At 47.0% G+C, this 24018-nt stretch overlaps 1 protein-coding gene across 1 annotated transcript in view; it reads right to left on the bottom strand.

The window, feature by feature from the left end:
* The window catches only part of LOC135565093 (protein unc-13 homolog B-like), a 97122-nt gene extending 94743 nt beyond the window's left edge, over nucleotides 1-2379 (bottom strand). Inside the window, exons 1-2 of the mRNA XM_065011124.1 lie at nucleotides 1121-2379; nucleotides 1-689 (exon numbers count right to left, since the gene is read on the bottom strand). The exon at nucleotides 1-689 is cut by the window's left edge and continues 599 nt beyond it. Of these exons, the coding sequence (XP_064867196.1) occupies nucleotides 1-689; nucleotides 1121-2379 (1948 nt within the window). The remainder of the gene's footprint in view (nucleotides 690-1120) is intronic.
* Nucleotides 2380-24018: the final 21639 nt, after the last annotated feature.

Genomic DNA, 24018 nt, shown 5'->3' with positions numbered 1-24018 from the left:
GGGCATAGGAGAGGACACAGGTCTGGGTTAGTCTCTCTGTGTCGTCCAAGGCCCCTGGGTCCAACCCATCCTCTTTTGACGTTTGGGACATATCTGCATGGGGTAGGTTTGTTTGAGACTCCACCAAAAAGCTTGTGGGCTCAGTCTCATCTCCAGGACTCTTGTCGGTTCCGGGTCCTTCCAACTTGCGTAGTGCCTCCCGCAGGGCGGAGCTGAAGTCCAGCACGGCTCGCCCGATCCGCTTCACGTTAAAACCAACGTTTTGGATCTCTGCGCTGTTAGGGCGCGGGAGGTGCCCTAGCATAACTCCTTCATCTGTACTGACCAATGGCATGTCTGTTTCAGCCACAGTAGTACAGGTGACCTGTAGTGAGCCCCAGGTACAGGTCACCTCTGTAAACTCGTCAGTCATGTCGTGCTCATGGCCAGAATAGTTCTCCAGGTAACTATCTACTTGGCAGTCAGTTGTGTAGCTGAGATCTGTGGGGGGAGCTGTGTAGCCATAGCTCTCCACTCCTTCTGTATGTCCTTCCACTGAGTGGTAACCAGAGCTCTGGGGAAATAAGCAATCAGCAGCACCCTTGTATCCCAGGCTGGGGTACTCTGAGTGGATGTCTCTAGGAACTTGAGTCCCATGATGTTGTTGCAGCCTCCGTCTATGGCAGCGCCACTCCTCGCGACTGGAAGTGCTGGCGGGGGAGTTGTAGTGTAGTCCAGAGGAGTGGAGAGAGTGGAGGTTGGAGCTTCCTGTGGAGGACTCGGCCAGGGTACCAGTACTATACCCATCTGAGCCCCTATACCGATCCCAGCTCCCTGTCCCCTCCAAACAGGCAGGCCCCTCTCCTTCATGCTCTTCCAGACTCCTCTGTCTGGAATAACATTGTTCTTCACACCATATAGTCTTCTCAGTCCCACCATGTTCTTGGCCACCACCACCCCAGCTCTCCACCCCACCACCCCCACTACCACCTCTAGCACCACCACGCCTTGCACCGTGGCTGGATGAGGGTCTCTCAAGGACCGACTCTGAATTGATGCTGTGTTCTGAGGATAGGGAGCTGGTGCTTGGGAAGTCCTGGTCGTCCTGCCGCTCCAGGTAGCCACAGCTCAGTTTGCTGACCATGGTGGGCTCTGGGATGGAAGCTCATCATCCTCCTGCTGCTGGCCAACAGGCTCCACTAATTCGGTGCCTGGCGAGACTGTGGTAGACTTCTCTTCTAATGTTGGCAAGTGGAACTCCACTGGCATCCCGTGGATGCTGTGGCGTTGGCTGAAGACGGACGGTCGGCAGACATTGGAATCTGAAGGCACCATCTGCCTGCCTAAACTGCCATAGGCGCTGACAGGCCTCTGGTGAGGGATGAAGGAGGATCCGTCACTGCCTCCTGCTGCCCCAGACCAAGCCCCATCTCCTGGACTGCCACTAGCCTTGTTTCCTGAGCGAATGCCCTCTATCTCCAGGAGCACAGCATCCACACAGGAAGACACCTCCTCTACAGAGCCACGCACGGATGAAAGGTAATCTCGCAGGTCCGAGATCTCCTCCTGGATTTTGTTGATCCCTCTCAGCTCTTTGAGAATGTGCTCGATGATGGCACTAGACTCCTCTTCCTCCTCTTCCTCCTCTTCCTCCTCCTCCTCGTCTTCTTCTTCCTCGTCCACCTCCAGCAGAGTATCGTGCCGTGTTCTGTTGAAGTTGTAATCCACATAGTCACCCATAGAAACAGGTCTCTTTTGATCTGCACGGGTCCGACCGAAGTCAGCCTTCCCTCCTGCTGCCCCTGCCTCCGAGGCAAACGTTGAGCTGTTCCTGTTTGGGCTAATCCGGTTCTGATGTAGGGCTTCTCTTCTCTGTTCTGGAATGGTCCGGATACCTGCCGGGATTATCCATTTCTGGTGTTTGGGTGTTCGTCTCTTTTCCGGGACAGTCCTAATCCCGTCTGGGATACTCAATTTCTGCTTCCCTGGAGATTGGCTTCTGCTGTTGTGCTGCAGAGTGCAAGGGATCCTGACACAGCCCTCTCTGTTCAGCTCCACCTCCCCAATGCAGGAAGCCCCAGACACCCCTCCATGTGCCTTACAGGTGGGGATCCTCGAGGAGCAAACTTCCTCTCTGGGCCCACACCTTACAAAAATATTTGTGGCCTCCTTTCTCTTCTCCTGTCCCTCTCCTCCCCCCTCCTCCTCGATCCCAGCATAGTAAAGGTCTGGGGCGGGTAGTTCCTGGCCGGATCCTTGGAGCAGGCGGTGGATCTTCTCCCGAATGACAAGCGCTACCCTGGGGTTGGGGGCCCTCTTTTTGCGAACCCGTTCCTTGGTGTCGCCTTTGGGTGCAACGGGTGTTCCGTGTTGTCCATTGAAGCGGTTCTTGGAGAACATCTTCCCGGGACAGAAGCAGAGGCCCCTAGCTTTAGTTATCCCCCCCACATCGTTGCTGGAGTCACATTAAAAGTAGAGGCCGGCATCTAAGTCCGAGAGAACAGATTCACGGGTGCCTATTCAGCTGCACCTACCAGGAACTTTAATTCATGGCTGTAGAGACACAAAATCAAGAAACAACACATCTTTACTTCAACAATGTGATTATTAGATAATATTAAGCCTATGACGAATAGCACAGGAAAGCCATGTGACTCCAGTCATTTAGTCATTTATCTGTACACATTTCCTCTCCTTTCCCATCGGAGCAATAGTGGAAGAGGCATAATGTATCATCGGAACTGAAAAACCAACCGCTCATTTAGTTCCAACGAAGCAGAAAAGACAAGAACTGGAACAGGAAGTTGTAATCCACAGCACACTAGATAAACGCTGCATAAATACTTTCTATGTATAGCAGATGTGTTCCGTTCACAGAGTTCCGTCCATTAATGGAAATGGTTATTCACAGGAGCAATTGGGCTCAAGTACCTAGCTCTTGGGATTCTAGTTAAGTAAGTACCGCACCTAATTCTTAGAAACTCCTCTGTTATTAATTCACTATATTGCTATTCTGGATCGAGCAGAGGTCACTTAAATGTTGTGCCGAGGGCGGCATTGGTTTGGCCATGGAATTGGAATTAATTTATCTGAGTAGCTAATTGAATTTCAGAATGGAATTGGAAAAAGCTAGAAGAAGATTTCAAAATATAATTTTTATTATTAAATGTTATTCTACTTTTTTTCAAATTACACTCTGAAAAAACATGCCATCCTGGAACTACTGTATCTGGCAATATGAGAAATATGACACATGTACCAACATGGAGTCAACAGAATGTGGATTTCTGATGAAGTGCGTTCTGTGTTCTGTGTTCTGTGTTCCGTGTTCTGTGTTCCGTGTTCCTACGTGTCTTCTACTCAATCCTCCCCCAGGATCTCACAAATATGAGAGGAGAAGTTATGACATCTCTTCCCTCTGTTCAGTTGAAGCCTGTTTTCCCCTGGTCCTTAATGGACTTTTAATTGCCTTGACTACTGTAGTAATTGCATATCCTGTAACTAGGCAGGTCCTTCACAAGCTAGGTAAGCTCCTTCGACTGACACAGATGAATGCACGCTACATACCCGACGTTCCTCGGATTAACTGTATTGGATGCAACACAGGACACAACTTTAAACTGTCATAGACACGATTACCAACCTTTTCACACCTTCTCTAAGGGACAGAGAGAAATCAGCACTTTTGAAAACGGTCTTCAATGAAAGGTTTTGTTGTGTGCCACTGTAAATACTTAGAGTTGAGCACCTCAGTGTGTTGCCATGTTTAATGACCATCTCTGACCACTTTATTGATTGGGTTCATTATTGAAGTCACACTTGGTAAACACACTATTCAAACTAAATCAGCTGACCATACAAAGTCAGGAAACACACGTGTGTGTGTGTGTGTGTGTGTGTGTGTGTGTGTGTGTGTGTGTGTGTGCGTGTGCGCGTGCGTGTGCGTGCGCGTGCGCGTGCGTGCGTGTGTGTGTGTGATCTACAGCAGTGGGAGTTAAAGGTCCCGTTTTTTTTTGTAAGAATTACGTACCTTATTGTGATTGTTTTCATTAAAATGGTTTAAAAAAATACATGTAAAAAAAACAGCTTCTTAGCAAAGATACATTTCTGCAGCAAAATGTTGCTAGGACTGTCTGTGAGTGGTCTGAGTGAGGCGGGGAAAACTAGCTGTTATTGGCAGAGAGGTTTGGAACTCTCTTTCTTATTGGTCTATTAACTCATTTAACACATGATGATGTCACCATGGAAGGCCAGAACACCATCCCACCAATACAGTATTTTCAAACAGCTCTTAAAATAAGGGAGTTATTATCATAACTTTCACAATTTCACAGTATTATCCCAACATCATAGTGTGGAAATGTATATAAAACACAGGGGGAAAAAATCAAGGTTTTGACTGCACTCGGCCTTTAAGGTAAGCTGCACCCTGAGGGTGTCTGTTCCATCAGGAAATAGGAAAGGAACGTTGGGAGACACACTGAACTAAACTTTAGCTGCTGCCTGCTGAGTGGATATACATTTGCTGCAAAACCAGCGAGTGCTGAAACCAGGCAACACCCTGAAGGAGCGAACACTGGATCTACCAATGACGTGTTGATAATACGCGTGTTTTCTTTACTCAACGTTTCACATTGACAAAAGACTTCTGGGGTTTCAACAGGTTAACTGTGGAGTGGGTCAGAGAATATCCGTGGAGTGGGTCAGAGAATATCCGTGGAGTGGGTCAGAGAATATCCGTGGAGTGGGTCAGAGAATATCCGTGGAGTGGGTCAGAGAATATCCCACGGGTCATAATCAAATGGTGGATGTGAAACGGATCGCTATCCGAACCCGAGAACCTTTCTTTGGCTCCTCCTCTTCCTGTTGTACATCAATGACCTTTTCATGGGACTTTTTTTCTTTATGCTGATAATTCTGCACTTCTTTTGTCCCACAAGGCAGTGATTGAAAAAAATCCAGAGTGCAGAACTTCATAAATGGTAGTAAATGGTTATCCGACAATAAACTGTCACTTCACCTGGGGGGAAACTGAGTCCATCTGGTTTGGAACCAATAACAAATTAGGGAGATCCCCTGCCTTTAATGTCATGGTGGGGGGGACAGTGGTTACTGCCAAAAATATCGTGAACTACATTCTTAGAATTAGTGGTGACTGGAGGAACCCTGGCGATCCTTGCTAGTTGCTAGTTGCTAGTTGCTAGTTGCTAGTTGCTAGTCAATATTTGCACCTTTGGTTAGTTGAGGGGTTCTTGGAGGAACCTTGTGTGGGACTAGAAATAACAAACAAAAAAATAAGATAACTAATGTAAAATATACTGTTACCGTAAAAGGAATATACTATATATAATCTTGAAGTAGAAGCCTAAGTATCGTTGTTCATTAGTTTACTCCAATTAGGGGAGGGATGGTAGGGCTAGTGGAAAACAATAAAGAAGAAAATATATTTAAAAATATATATATTTACCCAAAAATATATGTGGCTTTGGAAATGATGATCCAGACAATTACGTTGATAGAAGCCACAAGCTGATCTACCCGCAATTTCTTTTTAAATCAAATAAACGTGTTCCTGGAGTGGAAGTGTGGCTTAGGAGGGGCATGGCTTAAAAATATATATTTTTGGAAACCCGTTAGAGTAAATGTCTTTCCTGTTAATCTGTTCTGTTGTATTGCCATCACATGTTAAGGTTGAACACTGACAGTTTTAATAGAAGTGTTGATCAAGAACCTATGCAAATCACAAAGTTGGAATAATTACCACTTTATTACTTTATGTAATCAGAAATGTTAATATTACTCATATTATATTAAAGAATATGTCATGTGCATACATTTACAAGAAAAATGTACATTTTCAGTGTACGAACGTAACATGATGAACGGGAATGACATTTACGCTAACGGGTGGCCATAAAGAACTATCTAAAAGCATTTCCTCCAATAAACCTCACCTCCAATCTGATACACTGCCACTTCTACAATATATTATTAAAAAGGTTACAAAAATGAACCCCTTCTATCACAAAAATGGTATTGTTTGAACTTTTACACAGAGGCTCCTCTGAGACCCTTTTGAGAGGGGTTCTTGCCCTGGAAAGATTTTGCCGGTGTGGCAATTCAAGAGGTTCTTCCAGGCACCTAAACTTCTAAGAGTGAGACATTTGATGTGAGTTAGATAGCCACCTACCTGGTGAGAATATTGTCTTAAAAGTTCTAACTAAGGTTTCTGACTAGGAAATCCAGATTTCTGGTTAGAAAAACTCTACCAACACTGGCAGGGAACCTTGACACACGTAATTAACTTGACACATTGGGAAAGAATTAACAAAACAAAACTGAGCAAACTAGATTGCTATTTGGCCCTAAACAGAGAGTGCACAGTGGCTGAATACCTGACCACTGTGACCGACCCAAAAAGAAAGAAGCTTTGACTATGTACAGACAGTGAGCATAGCCTTGCTATTGAGAAAGGCTGCTGTAGAGAATAAAGAGAAGACAGGCTATGTGCTCACCGCCCACAAAATGAGGTGGAAACTGAGATGCACTTCCTCCTGTCCAATGTATGACCATATTAGAGAGACATATTTCCCTCAGATTACACAGACACACAAATAATAAGAAATCAAATCAATTTTGACAAACTCCCATAACTACTGGGTGAAATACCACAGTGTGCCATCACAGAGCAAGATTTGTGACCTGTTGCTACAAGATACGGGCAACCAAGTGAAGAACAAACACCACTGTAAATACAACCCATATTTATGTTTATTTATGTCTCCTTTTGTACTTTAACTATTTGCAATTCTTTACAAAACTGTATATAGACATAATATGACATTTCAAATGTCTCTATTCATTTGGAACTTTTGTGAGTGTAATATTTACTGTTTTTTTAAATCGTTTTTTTTCTTCACTTTTGCTTATTATCTACCTCACTTGCTTTGGCAATGTTAACACATGTTTCCCATGCCAATAAAGCCCATTGAATTGAGAGAGAGAGAGAGAGAGAGAGAGAGAGAGAGAGAGAGAGAGAGAGAGAGAGAGAGAGCGAGACAGCGAGAGAGAGAGAGACAGCGAGAGAGAGAGAGAGAGAGAGACAGAGAGAGAGAGACAGCGAGAGAGAGAGAGACAGCGAGAGAGAGAGAGAGACAGCGAGAGAGAGAGAGACAGCGAGAGAGAGAGAGAGGGAGAGAGCGAGAGAGAGAATGAATATTATGGAGGGAGATGAGAGAGAGAGCATAAGAGTGAAAGAGTGATCGAGAGAGAGGGAGAGAGAGAATGTGAGTGAGAAAGAAAAAGAGAGTGATGCTTGTGTCTTTTTCTGAGGCCAGCAGAAACACAGACAGGTCTGTCTAACGCACCTGTGTCCAACTCCTTCCACACAAGGCCGAGTGTCTGTGGGCTTTCGCTCCACCCTTGTACTTGATTGATGAATTAAGGTCACAAATTAGTAAGGAACTCCCCTCACCTGCTTGTCTAGCTCTTAATTGAAAGGAAAAACCAAACACCCACAGACACGTCGTGAAATGAGTTGGACACCCCTGGTAACGGCATGGTAGAGACTGATGGACGCCAACGATGTGTGGTCTCTAAACATAAATATATCTGGGATGAACACTCCTCTGGACGCCATGGCAACACAGGTCCCTGTGGCCAAGAGACAGAGCTTCAGCTAACTAAAGAACGAGAAGCGGAGGAGGAGAAGAGGAGGAGAGGAGAAAGATGGGATCACAGCACTACTGTGGTGGGAGGACGAGTTCAGTGACTCCAGCTGTCACAGCTGCCATTAATGAGAGAGAGACAGAGAGACAGAGAGAGAGAGAGAGAGAGAGACAGAGAGGGAGAAACCGAGAGAGAGACACAGAGAGAGGGAGAAACAGAAAGAGATAGACAGAGAGAGGGAGAAACAGAGAGAGAGAGTACAGGTGAGAGAGGGAAAATTAGAGATTAAGAGAGAGGAAGACAAGGGAGAGAGCAAGAGAGAAGCATAGCAATGGAGTGAAATACAAATATAGGTGGAGAAGAAGAAAATGAAAATACAAGAATAATGAGAGAGAGAGGAAGGAGGATAAAGACTATCAGAATGAGAGAGAGAGGAAGGAGGATAAAGACTAGCAGAATGAGAGAGAGGAAGAGGATAAAGACTAGCAGAATGAGAGAGAGAGGAAGGAGGATAAAGACTAGCAGAATGAGAGAGAGAGAGAGGACAGAGGATAAAGACTAGCAGAATGAGAGAGAGAGGACAGAGGATAAAGACTAGCAGAATGAGAGAGAGAGAGAGGACAGAGGATAAAGACTAGCAGAATGAGAGAGAGAGGAAGGAGGGTAAAGACTAGCAGAATGAGAGAGAGAGAGAGGACAGAGGATAAAGACTAGCAGAATGAGAGAGAGAGAGAGGACAGAGGATAAAGACTAGCAGAATGAGAGAGAGAGGAAGGAGGGTAAAGACTAGCAGAATGAGAGAGAGAGGAAGGAGGGTAAAGACTAGCAGAATGAGAGAGAGAGGAAGGAGGATAAAGACTAGCAGAATGAGAGAGAGAGGAAGGAGGGTAAAGACTAGCAGAATGAGAGAGAGAGGAAGGAGGATAAAGACTAGCAGAATGAGAGAGAGAGGAAGGAGGATAAAGACTAGCAGAATGAGAGAGAGAGAGAGGAAGGAGGATAAAGACTAGCAGAATGAGAGAGAGAGGAAGGAGGATAAAGACTAGCAGAATGAGAGAGAGAGGAAGGAGGATAAAGACTAGCAGAATGAGAGAGAGAGAGAGAGAGGACAGAGGATAAAGACTAGCAGAATGAGAGAGAGAGGAGAGGACAGAGGATAAAGACTAGCAGAATGAGAGAGAGAGAGAGGACAGAGGATAAAGACTAGCAGAATGAGAGAGAGAGGACAGAGGATAAAGACTAGCAGAATGAGAGAGAGAGGACAGAGGATAAAGACTAGCAGAATGAGAGAGAGGAAGGAGGATAAAGACTAGCAGAATGAGAGAGAGAGAAGACAGAGGATAAAGACTAGCAGAATGAGAGAGAGGAAGACAGAGGATAAAGACTAGCAGAATGAGAGAGAGAGGAAAGAGGATAAAGACTAGCAGAATGAGAGAGAGGAAGGAGGATAAAGACTAGCAGAATGAGAGAGAGAGGAAGGAGGATAAAGACTAGCAGAATGAGAGAGAGAGAGGAAGGAGGATAAAGACTAGCAGAATGAGAGAGAGAGAGGAAGGAGGATAAAGACTAGCAGAATGAGAGAGAGAGGAAGGAGGATAAAGACTAGCAGAATGAGAGAGAGGAAGGAGGATAAAGACTAGCAGAATGAGAGAGAGAGAGAGGAGGATAAAGACTAGCAGAAGAGAGAGAGAGGGAGGATAAAGACTAGCAGAATGAGAGAGAGAGGAAGGAGGATAAAGACTAGCAGAAGAGAGAGGAAGGAGGATAAAGACTAGCAGAATGAGAGAGAGAGGAAGGAGGATAAAGACTAGCAGAATGAGAGAGAGAGAAAGGAGGATAAAGACTGGCAGAATGAGAGAGAGGAAAGAGGATAAAGACTAGCAGAATGAGAGAGAGAGGAAGGAGGATAAAGACTAGCAGAATGAGAGAGAGAGAGGAAGGAGGATAAAGACTAGCAGAATGAGGAGAGAAGAGAGAGGAAGGAGGATAAAGACTAGCAGAATGAGAGAGAGAGAGAGAGGAAGGAGGATAAAGACTAGCAGAATGAGAGAGAGAGGAAGGAGGATAAAGACTAGCAGAATGAGAGAGAGAGGAAGGAGGATAAAGACTAGCAGAATGAGAGAGAGAGAGGAAGGAGGATAAAGACTGGCAGAATGAGAGAGAGAGAGGAAGGAGGATAAAGACTAGCAGAATGAGAGAGAGAGGAAGGAGGATAAAGACTAGCAGAATGAGAGAGAGAGGAAGGGAGGATAAAGACTAGCAGAATGAGAGAGAGAGAGGAAGGAGGATAAAGACTAGCAGAATGAGAGAGAGAGGGAGGATAAAGACTAGCAGAATGAGAGAGAGAGAGAGAGAGGAAGGAGGATAAAGACTAGCAGAATGAGAGAGAGAGAGGAGAGAATGAGAGAGAGGATAAAGACTAGCAGAATGAGAGAGAGAGGAAGGAGGATAAAGACTAGCAGAATGAGAGGATAAAGAGCAGGAGAGGAAGGAGGATAAAGACTAGCAGAATGAGAGAGAGGAAGAGGATAAAGACTAGCAGAATGAGAGAGAGAGGAGAGGATAAAGACTAGCAGAATGAGAGAGAGAGAGGAAGGAGGTAAAGACTAGCAGAATGAGAGAGAGAGAGGATAAAGACTAGCTGGAGAGGAAGGAGGATAAAGACTATCAGAATGAGAGAGAGAGAGGAAGGAGGATAAAGACTAGCAGAATGAGAGAGAGGAAGAGGATAAAGACTAGCAGAATGAGAGAGAGACAGAGGATAAAGACTAGCAGAATGAGAGAGAGAGGAAGGAGGATAAAGACTAGCAGAATGAGAGAGAGAGAGGAAGAGGATAAAGACTAGCAGAATGAGAGAGAGAGGAAGGAGGATAAAGACTAGCAGAATGAGAGAGAGAGGAAGGAGGATAAAGACTAGCAGAATGAGAGAGAGAGGACAGAGGATAAAGACTAGCAGAATGAGAGAGAGAGAGGAAGGAGGATAAAGACTAGCAGAATGAGAGAGAGAGGAAGGAGGATAAAGACTAGCAGAATGAGAGAGAGGAAGGAGGATAAAGACTAGCAGAATGAGAGAGAGGAAGGATAAAGACTAGCAGAATGAGAGAGAGGAAGGAGGGATAAAGACTAGCAGAATGAGAGAGAGAGAAAGGACAGAATGAGAGGAAGGAGGATAAAGACTAGCAGAATGAGAGAGAGAGGAAGGAGGATAAAGGAGCAGAATGAGAATGAGAGAGAGGAAGGAGGATAAAGACTAGCAGAATGAGAGAGAGAGGAAGGAGGATAAAGACTAGCAGAATGAGAGAGAGAGAGAGAGAGGAAGGAGGATAAAGACTAGCAGAATGAGAGAGAGAGAGGAAGGAGGATAAAGACTAGCAGAATGAGAGAGAGAGGAAGGAGGATAAAGACAGAATGAGAGAGAGAGGAAGGAGAGGATAAAGACTAGCAGAATGAGAGAGAGAGAGAGGAAGGAGGATAAAGACTAGCAGAATGAGAGAGAGAGAGAGGAAGGAGGATAAAGACTAGCAGAATAGAAGGACAGAGGATAAAGACTAGCAGAATGAGAGAGAGAGGAAGGAGGGTAAAGACTAGCAGAATGAGAGAGAGAGGAAGGAGGATAAAGAGAGAGGAAGGAGGTAAAGACTAGCAGAATGAGAGAGAGAGAGAGAGAGGACAGAGGATAAAGACAGAAGAGAGAGAGAGGAGAGGATAAAGACTATCAGAGAGAAGGAGGATAAAGACTAGCAGAATGAGAGAGGAGAAGGAGGGATAAAGACTAGCAGAATGAGAGAGAGAGGAGAGAGACTAGCAGAATGAGAGACTAGAGAGGAGAGAGGAGAGGATAAAGACTAGCAGAATGAGAGAGAGAGGATAAAGAGGAATGAGAGAGGAGAGGAAGGAAAGACTAGCAGAATGAGAGAGAGAGGAAGGAGGATAAAGACTAGCAGAATGAGGATAAAGAGAATGAGAGAGGAAGGAGGATAAAGACTAGCAGAATGAGAGAGAGAGAGGAAGGAGGATAAAGACTGGCAGAATGAGAGAGAGAGAGAGAGAGAGGAGGAGGATAAAGACTAGCAGAATGAGAGAGAGAGAGAGAGAGAGGAAGGAGGATAAAGACTAGCAGAATGATAGAGGAAGGAGGATAAAGACTAGCAGAATGAGAGAGAGAGGAAGAGGATAAAGACTAGCAGAATGAGAGAGAGAGGAAGGAGGATAAAGACTAGCAGAATGAGAGAGAGGAAGGAGGATAAAGACTAGAGAAGAGAGAAGGAGGATAAAGACTAGCAGAATGAGAGAGAGAGAGGGAGAGGATAAAGACTAGCAGAATGAGAGAGAGAGGAAGGAGGATAAAGACTAGCAGAATGAGAGAGAGAGAGAGGAAGGAGGATAAAGACTAGCAGGAGAGCAGAATGAGAGAGAGAGAGGAAGGATAAAGGAGGATAAAGACTGGCAGAATGAGAGAGAGAGAGAGAGGAAGGAGGATAAAGACTAGCAGAATGAGAGAGGAAGGAGGATAAAGACTGGCAGAATGAGAGAGAGAGAGAGAGGAAGGAGGATAAAGACTAGCAGAATGAGAGAGAGAGGAAGGAGGATAAAGACTAGCAGAATGAGAGAGAGAGAGGAAGAGGATAAAGACTAGCAGAATGAGAGAGGAAGGAGGACAGGAGGATAAAGACTAGCAGAATGAGAGAGAGAGAGGAAGGAGGAATGAGAGAGAGGAAGAGGATAAAGACTAGCAGAATGAGAGAGAGAGAGGAAGGAGGATAAAGACTAGCAGAATGAGAGAGAGAGGAGAGGATAAAGACTAGAGGAAAGGAGGTAAAGACTAGCAGAATGAGAGAAGAGAGGAAGGAGGATAAAGACTATCAGAATGAGAGAGAGAGGAGAGAGAAGAGGAAGGAGAGGATAAAGACTAGACAGAATGAGAGAGAGAGAGAGATAAAGACAGAATGAGAGAGAGAGAGGAAGGAGGATAAAGACTAGCAGAATGAGAGAGAGAGGACAGAGGATAAAGACTAGCAGAATGAGAGAGAGAGGAACAGAGGATAAAGACTAGCAGAATGAGAAGAGAGAGAGGAAGGAGGATAAAGAGAGAATGAGAGAGGAGGATAAAGACTAGAGAATGAGAGAGAGAGGAAGGAGGATAAAGACTAGCAGAATGAGAGAGAGAGGAAAGAGGATAAAGACTAGCAGAATGAGAGAGAGAGGACAGAGGATAAAGACTAGCAGAATGAGAGAGAGGAAGGAGGATAAAGACTAGCAGAATGAGAGAGAGAGGAAGGAGGATAAAGACTAGCAGAATGAGAGAGAGGAAGGAGGAGATAGCAGAAGAGAGAGAGGAAGGAGGATAACTGGCAGAATGAGAGAGAGAGGAAGGGAGGATAAAGACTAGCAGAATAAAGAGAGAGAGAGAGAGAGGAAGGAGGATAAAGACTAGCAGAATGAGAGAGAGAGGAAGGAGGATAAAGACTAGCAGAATGAGAGAGGAGAGAGGAAGGAAGGATAAAGACTAGCAGAATGACTAGCAGAGAGAGAGAGGAAGGAGGATAAAGACTAGCAGAATGAGAGAGAGAGAGGAAGGAGGATAAAGACTAGCAGAATGAGAGAGAGGAAGGAGGATAAAGACTAGCAGAATGAGAGAGAGAGGAAGGAGGATAAAGACTAGCAGAATGAGAGAGAGAGGAAGGAGGATAAAGACTAGCAGAATGAGAGAGAGAGGAAGGAGGATAAAGACTAGCAGAATGAGAGAGAGGAAGGAGGATAAAGACTAGCAGAATGAGAGAGAGAGGAAGGAGGAGACTAGCAGAATGAGAGAGAGAGGAAGGAGGATAAAGACTAGCAGAATGAGAGAGAGAGGAAGGAGGATAAAGACTAGCAGAAGAGAGAGAGAGGAAGGAGGATAAAATAGCAGAATGAGAGAGAGAGGAAGGAGGATAAAGACTACAGAATGAGAGAGAGAGAGGAAGGAGGATAAAGACTAGCAGAATGAGAGAGAGAGGAAGGAGGATAAAGACTAGCAGAAGAGGAGAGGAAGGAGGATAAAGACTAGCAGAATGAGAGAGAGAGAGGAAGGAGGATAAAGACTAGCAGAATGAGAGAGAGAGAGAGGAAGGAGGATAAAGACTAGCAGAAGAATGAGAGAGAGAAGGAGGATAAAGACTAGCAGAATGAGAGAGAGAGGAAGGAGGATAAAGACTAGCAGAATGAGAGAGAGAGGAAGGAGGATAAAGACTAGCAGAAGAGAGAGAGAGGAAGGAGGATAAAGACTATCAGGAGGATAAAGACTAGCAGAATGAGAGAGAGAGAGAGAGAGGACAGAGGATAAAGACTAGCAGAATGAGAGAGAGAGAGAGACAGAGGATAAAGACTAGCAGAATGAGAGAGAGAGAGAGGACAGAGATAAAGACTAGCAGAATGAGAGGAGAAGGATGGTAAAGACTAGCAGAATGAGAGAGAGAGAGAGAGAGGAAGGAGGGATAAAGACTAGCAGAATGAGAGAGAGAGAGAGAGGACAGGATAAAGACTAGCAGAATGAGAGAGAGAGAGAGGACAGAGGATAAAGACTAGCAGAATGAGAGAAGAGGAAGGAGGATAAAGACTAGCAGAATGAGAGAGAGAGAGAGAGGACAGAGGATAAAGACTAGCAGAATGAGAGAGAGAGGATAAAGTTAGCAGAATGAGGAGAATAAAGACTAGCAGAATGAGAGAGAGAGGAAGGAGGATAAAGACTAGCAGAATGAGAGAGGAAGGAGGAAGGGTAAAGACTAGCAGAATGAGAGAGAGAGAGGAAGGAGGATAAAGACTAGCAGAATGAGACTAGAGAATGAGAGAGAGGAGGAGGGTAAAGACTAGCAGAATGAGAGAGAGAGGAAGGAAAAGACTAGCAGAATGAGAGAGAGAGGAAGGAATAGCAGAATGAGAGAGAGAGAGGAGAGGAGGATAAAGACTAGCAGAATGAGAGAGAGAGGAATAAAGACTAGAGAGAGAGAGAGAGAGAGAGGACAGAGGATAAAGACTAGCAGAATGAGAGAGAGAGGAAGAGGATAAAGACTAGCAGAATGAGAGAGAGGAGGAGGGTTCTTTTAAAGACTAGCAGAATGAGAGAGAGAGAGGACAGAGGATAAAGACTACAGAATGAGAGAGAGAGAGGAGGATAAAGACTAGCAGAATGAGAGAGAGAGGAAGGAGGAAGGCAGAATGAGAGGATAAAGACTAGCAGAATGAGAGAGAGAGGAGAGGAAGGAGGATAAAGACTAGTAAAGACTAGCAATGAGAGAGAGAGGACAGAGGATAAAGACTAGCAGATGATGAGAGAGAGAGGAGACAGAGGATAAAGACTAATGACTAGCAGAATGAGAGAGAGAGGAAGGAGGATAAAGACTAGCAGAATAGGATAAAGACTAGCAGAATGAGAGAGAGAAGGAGGAAGGAATAAAGACTAGCAGAATGAAGGAGGATAAAGACTAGCAGAATGAGGAAGGAGGATAAAGACTAGCAGAATGAGAGAGAGAGGAAGGAGGATAAAGCGTCTGAGAGAGAGCAGAATGAGAGAAGAGAGAGGAAGGAGGACTAAAGACTAGCAGAATGATAAAGACTAGCAGAATGAGAGAGAGGAAGGGATAGAATGAGAGAGAGAGAGAGAGAGGAAGGAGGAGGGATAAAGACTAGCAGAATGAGAGAGAGAAGGAAGGAGGATAAAGACTAGCAGAATGAGAGAGAGAGAGGAAGGAGGATAAAGACTAGCAGAATGAGAGAGAGAGGAAGGAGGATAAAGACTAGCAGAATGAGAGAGAGGAAGGAGGATAAAATAGCAGAATGAGAGAGAGAGGAAGGAGGATAAAGACTAGCAGAATGAGAGAGAGAGGAAGGAGGATAAAGACTAGCAGAATGAGAGAGAGAGAGAGAGGACAGAGGATAAAGACTAGCAGAATGAGAGAGAGAGAGAGGACAGAGGATAAAGACTAGCAGAATGAGAGAGAGAGAGAGGACAGAGGATAAAGACTAGCAGAATGAGAGAGAGAGAGAGAGGAAGGAGGGTAAAGACTAGCAGAATGAGAGAGAGAGAGAGAGAGAGGAAGGAGGGTAAAGACTAGCAGAATGAGAGAGAGAGAGAGAGAGAGGAAGGAGGGTAAAGACTAGCATAATGAGAGAGAGAGAGAGAGAGAGGAAGGAGGGTAAAGACTAGCAGAATGAGAGAGAGAGGAAGGAGGATAAAGACTAGCAGAATGAGAGAGAGAGAGAGAGAGGACAGAGGATAAAGACTAGCAGAATGAGAGAGAGAGAGAGGAAGGAGGATAAAGACTAGCAGAATGAGAGAGAGAGAGAGGACAGAGGATAAAGACTAGCAGAATGAGAGAGAGAGAGAGAGGACAGAGGATAAAGACTAGCAGAATGAGAGAGGAAGGAGGGTAAAGACTAGCAGAATGAGAGAGAGAGAGAGGAAGGAGGATAAAGACTAGCAGAATGAGAGAGAGAGGAAAGAGGATAAAGACTAGCAGAATGAGAGAGAGGAAGGAGGGTAAAGACTAGCAGAATGAGAGAGAGAGGAAGGAGGGTAAAGACTAGCAGAATGAGAGAGAGAGGAAGGAGGGTAAAGACTAGCAGAATGAGAGAGAGAGAGAGAGAGGACAGAGGATAAAGACTAGCAGAATGAGAGAGAGAGGAAGGAGGGTAAAGACTAGCAGAATGAGAGAGAGAGAGAGAGAGGACAGAGGATAAAGACTAGCAGAATGAGAGAGAGAGAGAGAGAGGACAGAGGATAAAGACTAGCAGAATGAGAGAGAGAGAGAGAGAGGACAGAGGATAAAGACTAGCAGAATGAGAGAGAGAGGAAGGAGGGTAAAGACTAGCAGAATGAGAGAGAGAGAGAGAGAGGACAGAGGATAAAGACTAGCAGAATGAGAGAGAGAGAGAGGAAGGAGGATAAAGACTATCAGAATGAGAGAGAGAGAGAGGACAGAGGATAAAGACTAGCAGAATGAGAGAGAGAGGAAGGAGGGTAAAGACTAGCAGAATGAGAGAGAGAGGAAGGAGGGTAAAGACTAGCAGAATGAGAGAGAGAGGAAGGAGGGTAAAGACTAGCAGAATGAGAGAGAGAGAGGAAGGAGGGTAAAGACTAGCAGAATGAGAGAGAGAGGACAGAGGATAAAGACTAGCAGAATGAGAGAGAGAGAGAGGACAGAGGATAAAGACTAGCAGAATGAGAGAGAGAGGAAGGAGGACAGAGGATAAAGACTAGCAGAATGAGAGAGAGAGGAAGGAGGATAAAGACTAGCAGAATGAGAGAGAGAGGAAGGAGGATAAAGACTAGCAGAATGAGAGAGAAAGGAAGGAGGATAAAGACTAGCAGAATGAGAGAGAGGAAGGAGGATAAAGACTAGCAGAATGAGAGAGAGAGGAAGGAGGGTAAAGACTAGCAGAATGAGAGAGAGAGGAAGGAGGATAAAGACTAGCAGAATGAGAGAGAGAGAGGACAGAGGATAAAGACTAGCAGAATGAGAGAGAAAGGAAGGAGGATAAAGACTAGCAGAATGAGAGAGAGAGGAAGGAGGGTAAAGACTAGCAGAATGAGAGAGAGGGGACAGAGGATAAAGACTAGCAGAATGAGAGAGAAAGGAAGGAGGATAAAGACTAGCAGAATGAGAGAGAGGAAGGTAATGACTAGAGGAATGATAGAGAGAGGAAGGTAATGACTGGTGGAATGATAGAGAGAGGAAGGTAATGACTGGTGGAATGATAGAGAGAGGAAGGTAATGACTAGAGGAATGATAGAGAGAGGAAGGTAATGACTAGAGGAATGATAGAGAGAGGAAGGTAATGACTAGTGGAATGATAGAGAGAGGAAGGTAATGACTGGTGGAATGATAGAGAGAGGAAGGTAATGATGGTGGAATGATAGAGAGGAAGGTAATGACTAGAGGAAGATAGAGAGAGGAATGACTAGAGGAATGAGAGAGGAAGGTAATGACTAGTGGAATGATAGAGAGAGGAAGGTAATGACTAGTGGAATGATAGAGAGAGGAAGGTAATGACTAGTGGAATGATAGAGAGAGGAAGGTAATGACTAGAGGAATGATAGAGAGAGAGGAAGGTAATGACTAGAGGAATGATAGCGAGAGGAAGGTAATGACTAGAGGAATGATAGAGAGAGGAAGGTAATGACTAGAGGAATGATAGAGAGAGGAAGGTAATGACTAGTGGAATGATAGAGAGAGGAAGGTAATGACTAGTGGAATGATAGAGAGAGGAAGGTAATGACTAGAGGAATGATAGAGAGAGGAAGGTAATGACTAGAGGAATGATAATGACTAGAGGAATGATAGAGAGAGGAAGGTAATGACTAGAGGAATGAGAGATGAAGGTAATGACTGAATGATAGAGAGGAAGGTAATGACTAGTGGAATGATAGAGAGAGGAAGGTAATGACTAGTTGGAATGATAGAGAGAGGAAGGTAATGACTAGAGGAATGATAGAGAGAGGAAGGTAATGACTAGTGGAATGATAGAGAGAGGAAGGTAATGACTAGAGGAATGATAGAGAGAGGAAGGTAATGACTAGAGGAATGATAGAGAGCAAAGAAGAAAAAAAAGAGAAAGTACAACAGACAGATATAAGCTGATAGCCAGTCCCTCTAGGAGACGGTTATCAGCTGAAAGCCAGTCCCTCTAGGAGACGGTTATCAGCTGAAAGCCAGTCCCTCAGGAGACGGTTATCAGCTGAAAGCCAGTCCCTCTAGGAGACGGTTATCAGCTGAAAGCCAGTCCCTCTAGGAGACAGTTATCAGCTGAAAGCCAGTCCCCCCAGGAGACAGTTATCAGCTGAAAGCCAGTCCCTCCTTCAGAATTATCAGCTTATAGCCAGCCCCTCCAGAAGACGGTTATCAGCTGAAAGCCAGTCCCTCTAGGAGACGGTTATCAGCTGAAAGCCAGTCCCTCTAGGAGACGGTTATCAGCTGAAAGCCAGTCCATCTAGGAGACAGATATCAGCCGAATGCCAGTCCATCTGGGACACATTCATCGAATGAAAGACAGTCACTCCAACAGACATTCATCAGCTGAAATCTTGTCCTTCTAGTAGACAGATATCAGCTGAAAGCCTATCCATCTAGGAGACAATTACCAATTGAAAGCCTATCCATCTAGGAGACAGTTATCAGCTGAAAGCCAGCCCCTCCCCAGGAGACAGTTACCAGCTGAAAGCCGGTCCTCTAGGAGACAGTTACCAGGTAGCCAGTCCCTCCAGGAGACAGCCAGCTGACAGCCAGTCCCTCCAGGAGACAGTTACCAGCTATCAGACAGTTAATGAGAGCCAGTCCCTCTAGGAGACAGTTACCATCGAGCCAGTCCCTCTAGGAGAAGTTACCAGCTCAGCCAGTCCCTCCAACAGACAGTTATCAGCTGAAAACCAGTCCCTCCAACAGACAGTTACCATCTGAAAGCCAGCCCCCAGGAGACAGTTATCAGCTGAAAGCCAGTCCCTCCAGGAGTTATCAGCTGAAAGCCAGCCCCCAAAGACAGTTATCATCTCCATCCCTCCAGGAGACAGTTATCAGCTGAAAGCCAGCCCCCCAGGAGACAGTTACCATCTGAAAGCCAGCCCCCCAGGAGACAGTTACCATCTGAAAGCCAGTCCCATCTAAGAGACAGTTATCAGCTGAAAGCAAGCCCCTCCCCAGAGAGACAGTTACCAGCTGAAAGCCAGTCCCACTAGGAGACAGTTATCAGCTGAAAGCCAGTCCTCTCCAGGAGACAGTTACCAGCTGAAGCCAGTCCCTCTAGGGAGACAGTTATCAGCTGAAAGGTCCCTCCAACAGACAGTTATCAGCTGAAAACCAGTCCCTCTCCAGGAGAAGTTATCCAGTCCCCCCCAGGAGACAGTTATCAGAGCCAGCCCCCAGTTATCAGCTGAAAGCCAGTCCCTCCCCAGGAGACAGTTACCATCTGAAAGCCAGTCCCTCCCAAGGAGACAGTTACCATCTGAAAACCAGTCCCTCCAACAGACAGTTATCAGCTGAAAGCCAGTCCCTCCCCAGGAGACAGTTACCATCTGAAAGCCAGTCCCTCCCCAGGAGACAGTTACCATCTGAAAGCCAGTCCCTCCCCAGGAGACAGTTGCCATCTGAAAGCCAGTCCCTCCCAAGGAGACAGTTACCAGCTGAAAACCAGTCCATCCAACAGACAGTTATCAGCTGAAAGCCAGCCCCCCCAGGAGACAGTTACCATCTGAAAGCCAGTCCCTCTAGGAGACAGTTACCATCCGAAAGCCAGCCCCCCCAGGAGACAGTTACCATCTGAAAGCCAGTCCCTCCAGGAGACAGTTATCAGCTGAAAGCCAGCCCCCCCAGGAGACAGTTACAATCTGAAAGCCAGTCCCTCCCCAGGAGACAGTTATCAGCTGAAAGCCAGTCCCTCCAACAGACAGTTATCAGCTGAAAACCAGTCCCTCTCCAGGAGACAGTTAAAATCTGAAAGACAGCCCCCCCAGGAGACAGTTACCATCTGAAAGCCAGTCCCTCCCCAGGAGACAGTTATCAGCTGAAAGCCAGTCCCTCTAGGAGACGGTTATCAGCTGAAAGCCAGTCCCTCTAGGAGACGGTTATCAGCTGAAAGCCAGTCCCTCTAGGAGACAGTTATCAGCTGAAAGCCAGTCTGTAATGAATTCTTCCTCTGAAGAGGAGAGGCGAAACGGATCTGAGGACCAATATGCGTCGTGGTAAGTGTCCATGGTTCTTTTTCCATGGTTCTTTTTAATACGTTAAGGTACACATGAACAACTGACTACAAAAAACAAGAAATGTGAAAACTCAAAACAGTCCTATCTGGTGCAAACACAGAGACAGGAACAATCACCCACAAACACACAGTGAAACCCAGGCTACCTAAGTGTGATTCTCAATCAGAGACAACTAATGACACCTGCCTCTGATTGAGAACCATACTAGGCCGAAACATAGAAATAATCAAATCATAGAAAAACAAACATAGACTGCCCACCCAACTCAAGCCCTGACCATACTAACTAATACAAAACACAGGAAATAAAGGTCAGAACGTGACAGTACCCCCCCCCCCAAAGGTGCGGACTCCGGCCGCAAAACCTTGACCTATAGGGGAGGGTCTGGGTGGGCGTCTGTCCGCGGTGGCGGTTCTGGCGCGGGACACGGACCCCACTTCAACATTGTCTTAGTCCGCCTTATTGTCCGCCTCCGTGGCTTTCTCACCATGGCCACCCCTCTCAATGACCCCACTAGACAGAGGGGCAGCTCGGGACAGAGGGGCAGAAGCTCTGGACAGAGGGGCAGGGGCTCGGGACAGAGGGGCAGGGGCTCGGGACAGAGGGGCAGGAGCTCGGGACAGAGGGGCAGGGGCTCTGGAGCCTCTGGGCTGAGGGGCTCTGGCGCCTCTGGGCTGAGGGGCTCTGGCAGCGGCGCCGGACATGCGGGACGCTCCGGCAGCGGCGCCGGACAGGCGGGACGCTCCGGCAGCGGCGCCGGACAGGCGGGACGCTCCGGCAGCGGCGCCGGACAGGCGGGACGCTCCGGCAGCGGCGCCGGACAGGCGGGAGGCTCCGGCAGCGGCGCCGGACAGGCGGGACCACCTGCAGGGAGGAGACAGAGAGACAGCCTGGTGCGTGGGGCTGCCACAGGAACCACCAGGCTGGGGAGACCTTCAGGAGGCTTGGTGTTAGGAGGCGCCTGAAAGACCGGGCTGTGGGGAGCACTGGAGCTCTGGTGGGCAACCTTGGCACCATTTCCCAGGCTGGACAACTACTCTAGCCCGGACCCTCCAGAGTGCAGGCACAGGTTGAACCGGGCTGTGGGTAAGCACGGGAGATCTAGTGCTTACTACACGCACCTCTCCCTTTGGCTCCACTACCACATTTGCCCGGCATGAGCGGAGCGCAGGCAGAGGACGCACTGCACCCTCCCAGCGCCCGGAGACACAGCACGCAGAGCCGGCGCAGGATAACCTGGACCAAAACTGCGTACCGGCGACCAGACCCGCTGAGCAGGCACCATACGCCCTGGCTCAATGCCCACACTCGCATGGCACTCTCGGGGCTGCCCTATAGCGCACCGGGCTATGGGCACGCACTGGCGACACCGTGCGCTTAACCGCATAACACGGTGCCTGACCAGTAATGCGCTGCTTATCATAAGCACGAGGAGTGAGCTCAGGTCTGCTACCTGGCTTAGTACCACACCTCGTGTGCCCCCCAAAAAAATAATTTGGGGCTGCCTCTCGTACCTGTCGCACTGCCGTGCTGGCTTCGCCAACCTCATTCTCCTGTAGCCTTCCTTGCACTGCTCCATCGAATCCCAGGCGGGCTCCGGCACTCTCCCTGGGTCGACCGCCCACCTGTCTATCTCCTCCCAAGTCGTGTAGTCCAGATTCTGCTCTGATGCTGGCCGCTGTTGTTGCTGCTGCTGCTGCTGTCGTCGCAGCTGTTTACCACGCCGCTTGGTCCGAGTTGGTTGGTGGGTGATTCTGTAATGAATTTCCTCCTCTTCCTCTGAAGAGGAGAGGCGAAACGGATCTGAGGACCAATATGCGTCGTGGTAAGTGTCCATGGTTCTTTTTAATACGTTAAGGTACACATGAACAACTGACTACAAAAAACAAGAAATGTGAAAACTCAAAACAGTCCTATCTGGTGCAAACACAGAGACAGGAACAATCACCCACAAACACACAGTGAAACCCAGGCTACCTAAGTATGATTCTCAATCAGAGACAACTAATGACACCTGCCTCTGATTGAGAACCATACTAGGCCGAAACATAGAAATAATCAAATCATAGAAAAACAAACATAGACTGCCCACCCAACTCACGCCCTGACCATACTAACTAATACAAAACACAGGAAATAAAGGTCAGAACGTTACACAGTCCCTCTAGGAGACGGTTATCAGCTGAAAGCCCATCCCTCTAGGAGACGGTTATCAGCTGAAAGCCAGTCCATCTAGGAGACAGATATCAGCCGAATGCCAGTCCATCTGGGACACATTCATCGAATGAAAGACAGTCACTCCAACAGACATTCATCAGCTGAAATCTTGTCCTTCTAGTATACAGATATCAGCTGAAAGCCTATCCATCTAGGAGACAATTACCAATTGAAAGCCTATCCATCTAGGAGACAGTTATCAGCTGAAAGCCAGCCCCTCCCCAGGAGACAGTTACCAGCTGACAGCCGGTCCCTCTAGGAGACAGTTACCAGGTGAGAGCCAGTCCCTCCAGGAGACAGTTATCAGCTGAAAGCCAGTCCCTCCAGGAGACAGTTACCAGCTGACAGCCAGGCCCTCCAGGAGACAGTTACCAGTTGAGAACCAGTCCCTCTAGGAGACAGTTACCAGCTGAGAGCCAGTCCCTCTAGGAGACAGTTACCAGCTGACAGCCAGTCCCTCCAACAGACAGTTATCAGCTGAAAACCAGTCCCTCCAACAGACAGTTACCATCTGAAAGCCAGCCCCCAGGAGACAGTTATCAGCTGAAAGCCAGTCCCTCCCCAGGAGACAGTTATCAGCTGAAAGCCAGTCCCTCCAGGAGACAGTTATCAGCTGAAAGCCAGCCCCCCAGGAGACAGTTATCATCTGAAAGCCAGTCCCTCCAGGAGACAGTTATCAGCTGAAAGCCAGCCCCCCCTGGAGACAGTTACCATCTGAAAGCCAGCCCCCCCAGGAGACAGTTACCATCTGAAAGCCAGTCCCTCCCCAGGAGACAGTTATCAGCTGAAAGCAAGCCCCTCCCCAGGAGACAGTTATCAGCTGAAAGCCAGTCCCTCCAACAGACAGTTACCAGCTGAAAGCCAGTCCCTCTAGGAGACAGTTATCAGCTGAAAGCCAGTCCCTCTCCAGGAGACAGTTATCAGCTGAAAGCCAGTCCCTCCAACAGACAGTTACCAGCTGAAAGCCAGTCCCTCCAACAGACAGTTATCAGCTGAAAACCAGTCCCTCTCCAGGAGACAGTTATCAGCTGAAAGCCAGCCCCCCCCAGGAGACAGTTATCAGCTGAAAGCCAGCCCCCCCCAGGAGACAGTTATCAGCTGAAAGCCAGTCCCTCCAGGAGACAGTTATCAGCTGAAAGCCAGCCCCCCCAGGAGACAGTTATCATCTGAAAGCCAGTCCCTCCAGGAGACAGTTATCAGCTGAAAGCCAGCCCCCCCTGGAGACAGTTACCATCTGAAAGCCAGCCCCCCCAGGAGACAGTTACCATCTGAAAGCCAGTCCCTCCCCAGGAGACAGTTATCAGCTGAAAGCAAGCCCCTCCCCAGGAGACAGTTATCAGCTGAAAGCCAGTCCCTCCAACAGACAGTTACCAGCTGAAAGCCAGTCCCTCTAGGAGACAGTTATCAGCTGAAAGCCAGTCCCT

Source organism: Oncorhynchus nerka, linkage group LG27, assembly GCF_034236695.1.
Source record: "Oncorhynchus nerka isolate Pitt River linkage group LG27, Oner_Uvic_2.0, whole genome shotgun sequence".
NCBI classification, from domain to species: domain Eukaryota; kingdom Metazoa; phylum Chordata; class Actinopteri; order Salmoniformes; family Salmonidae; genus Oncorhynchus; species Oncorhynchus nerka.
This window is presented reverse-complemented; position numbering and strand designations above follow the sequence as displayed.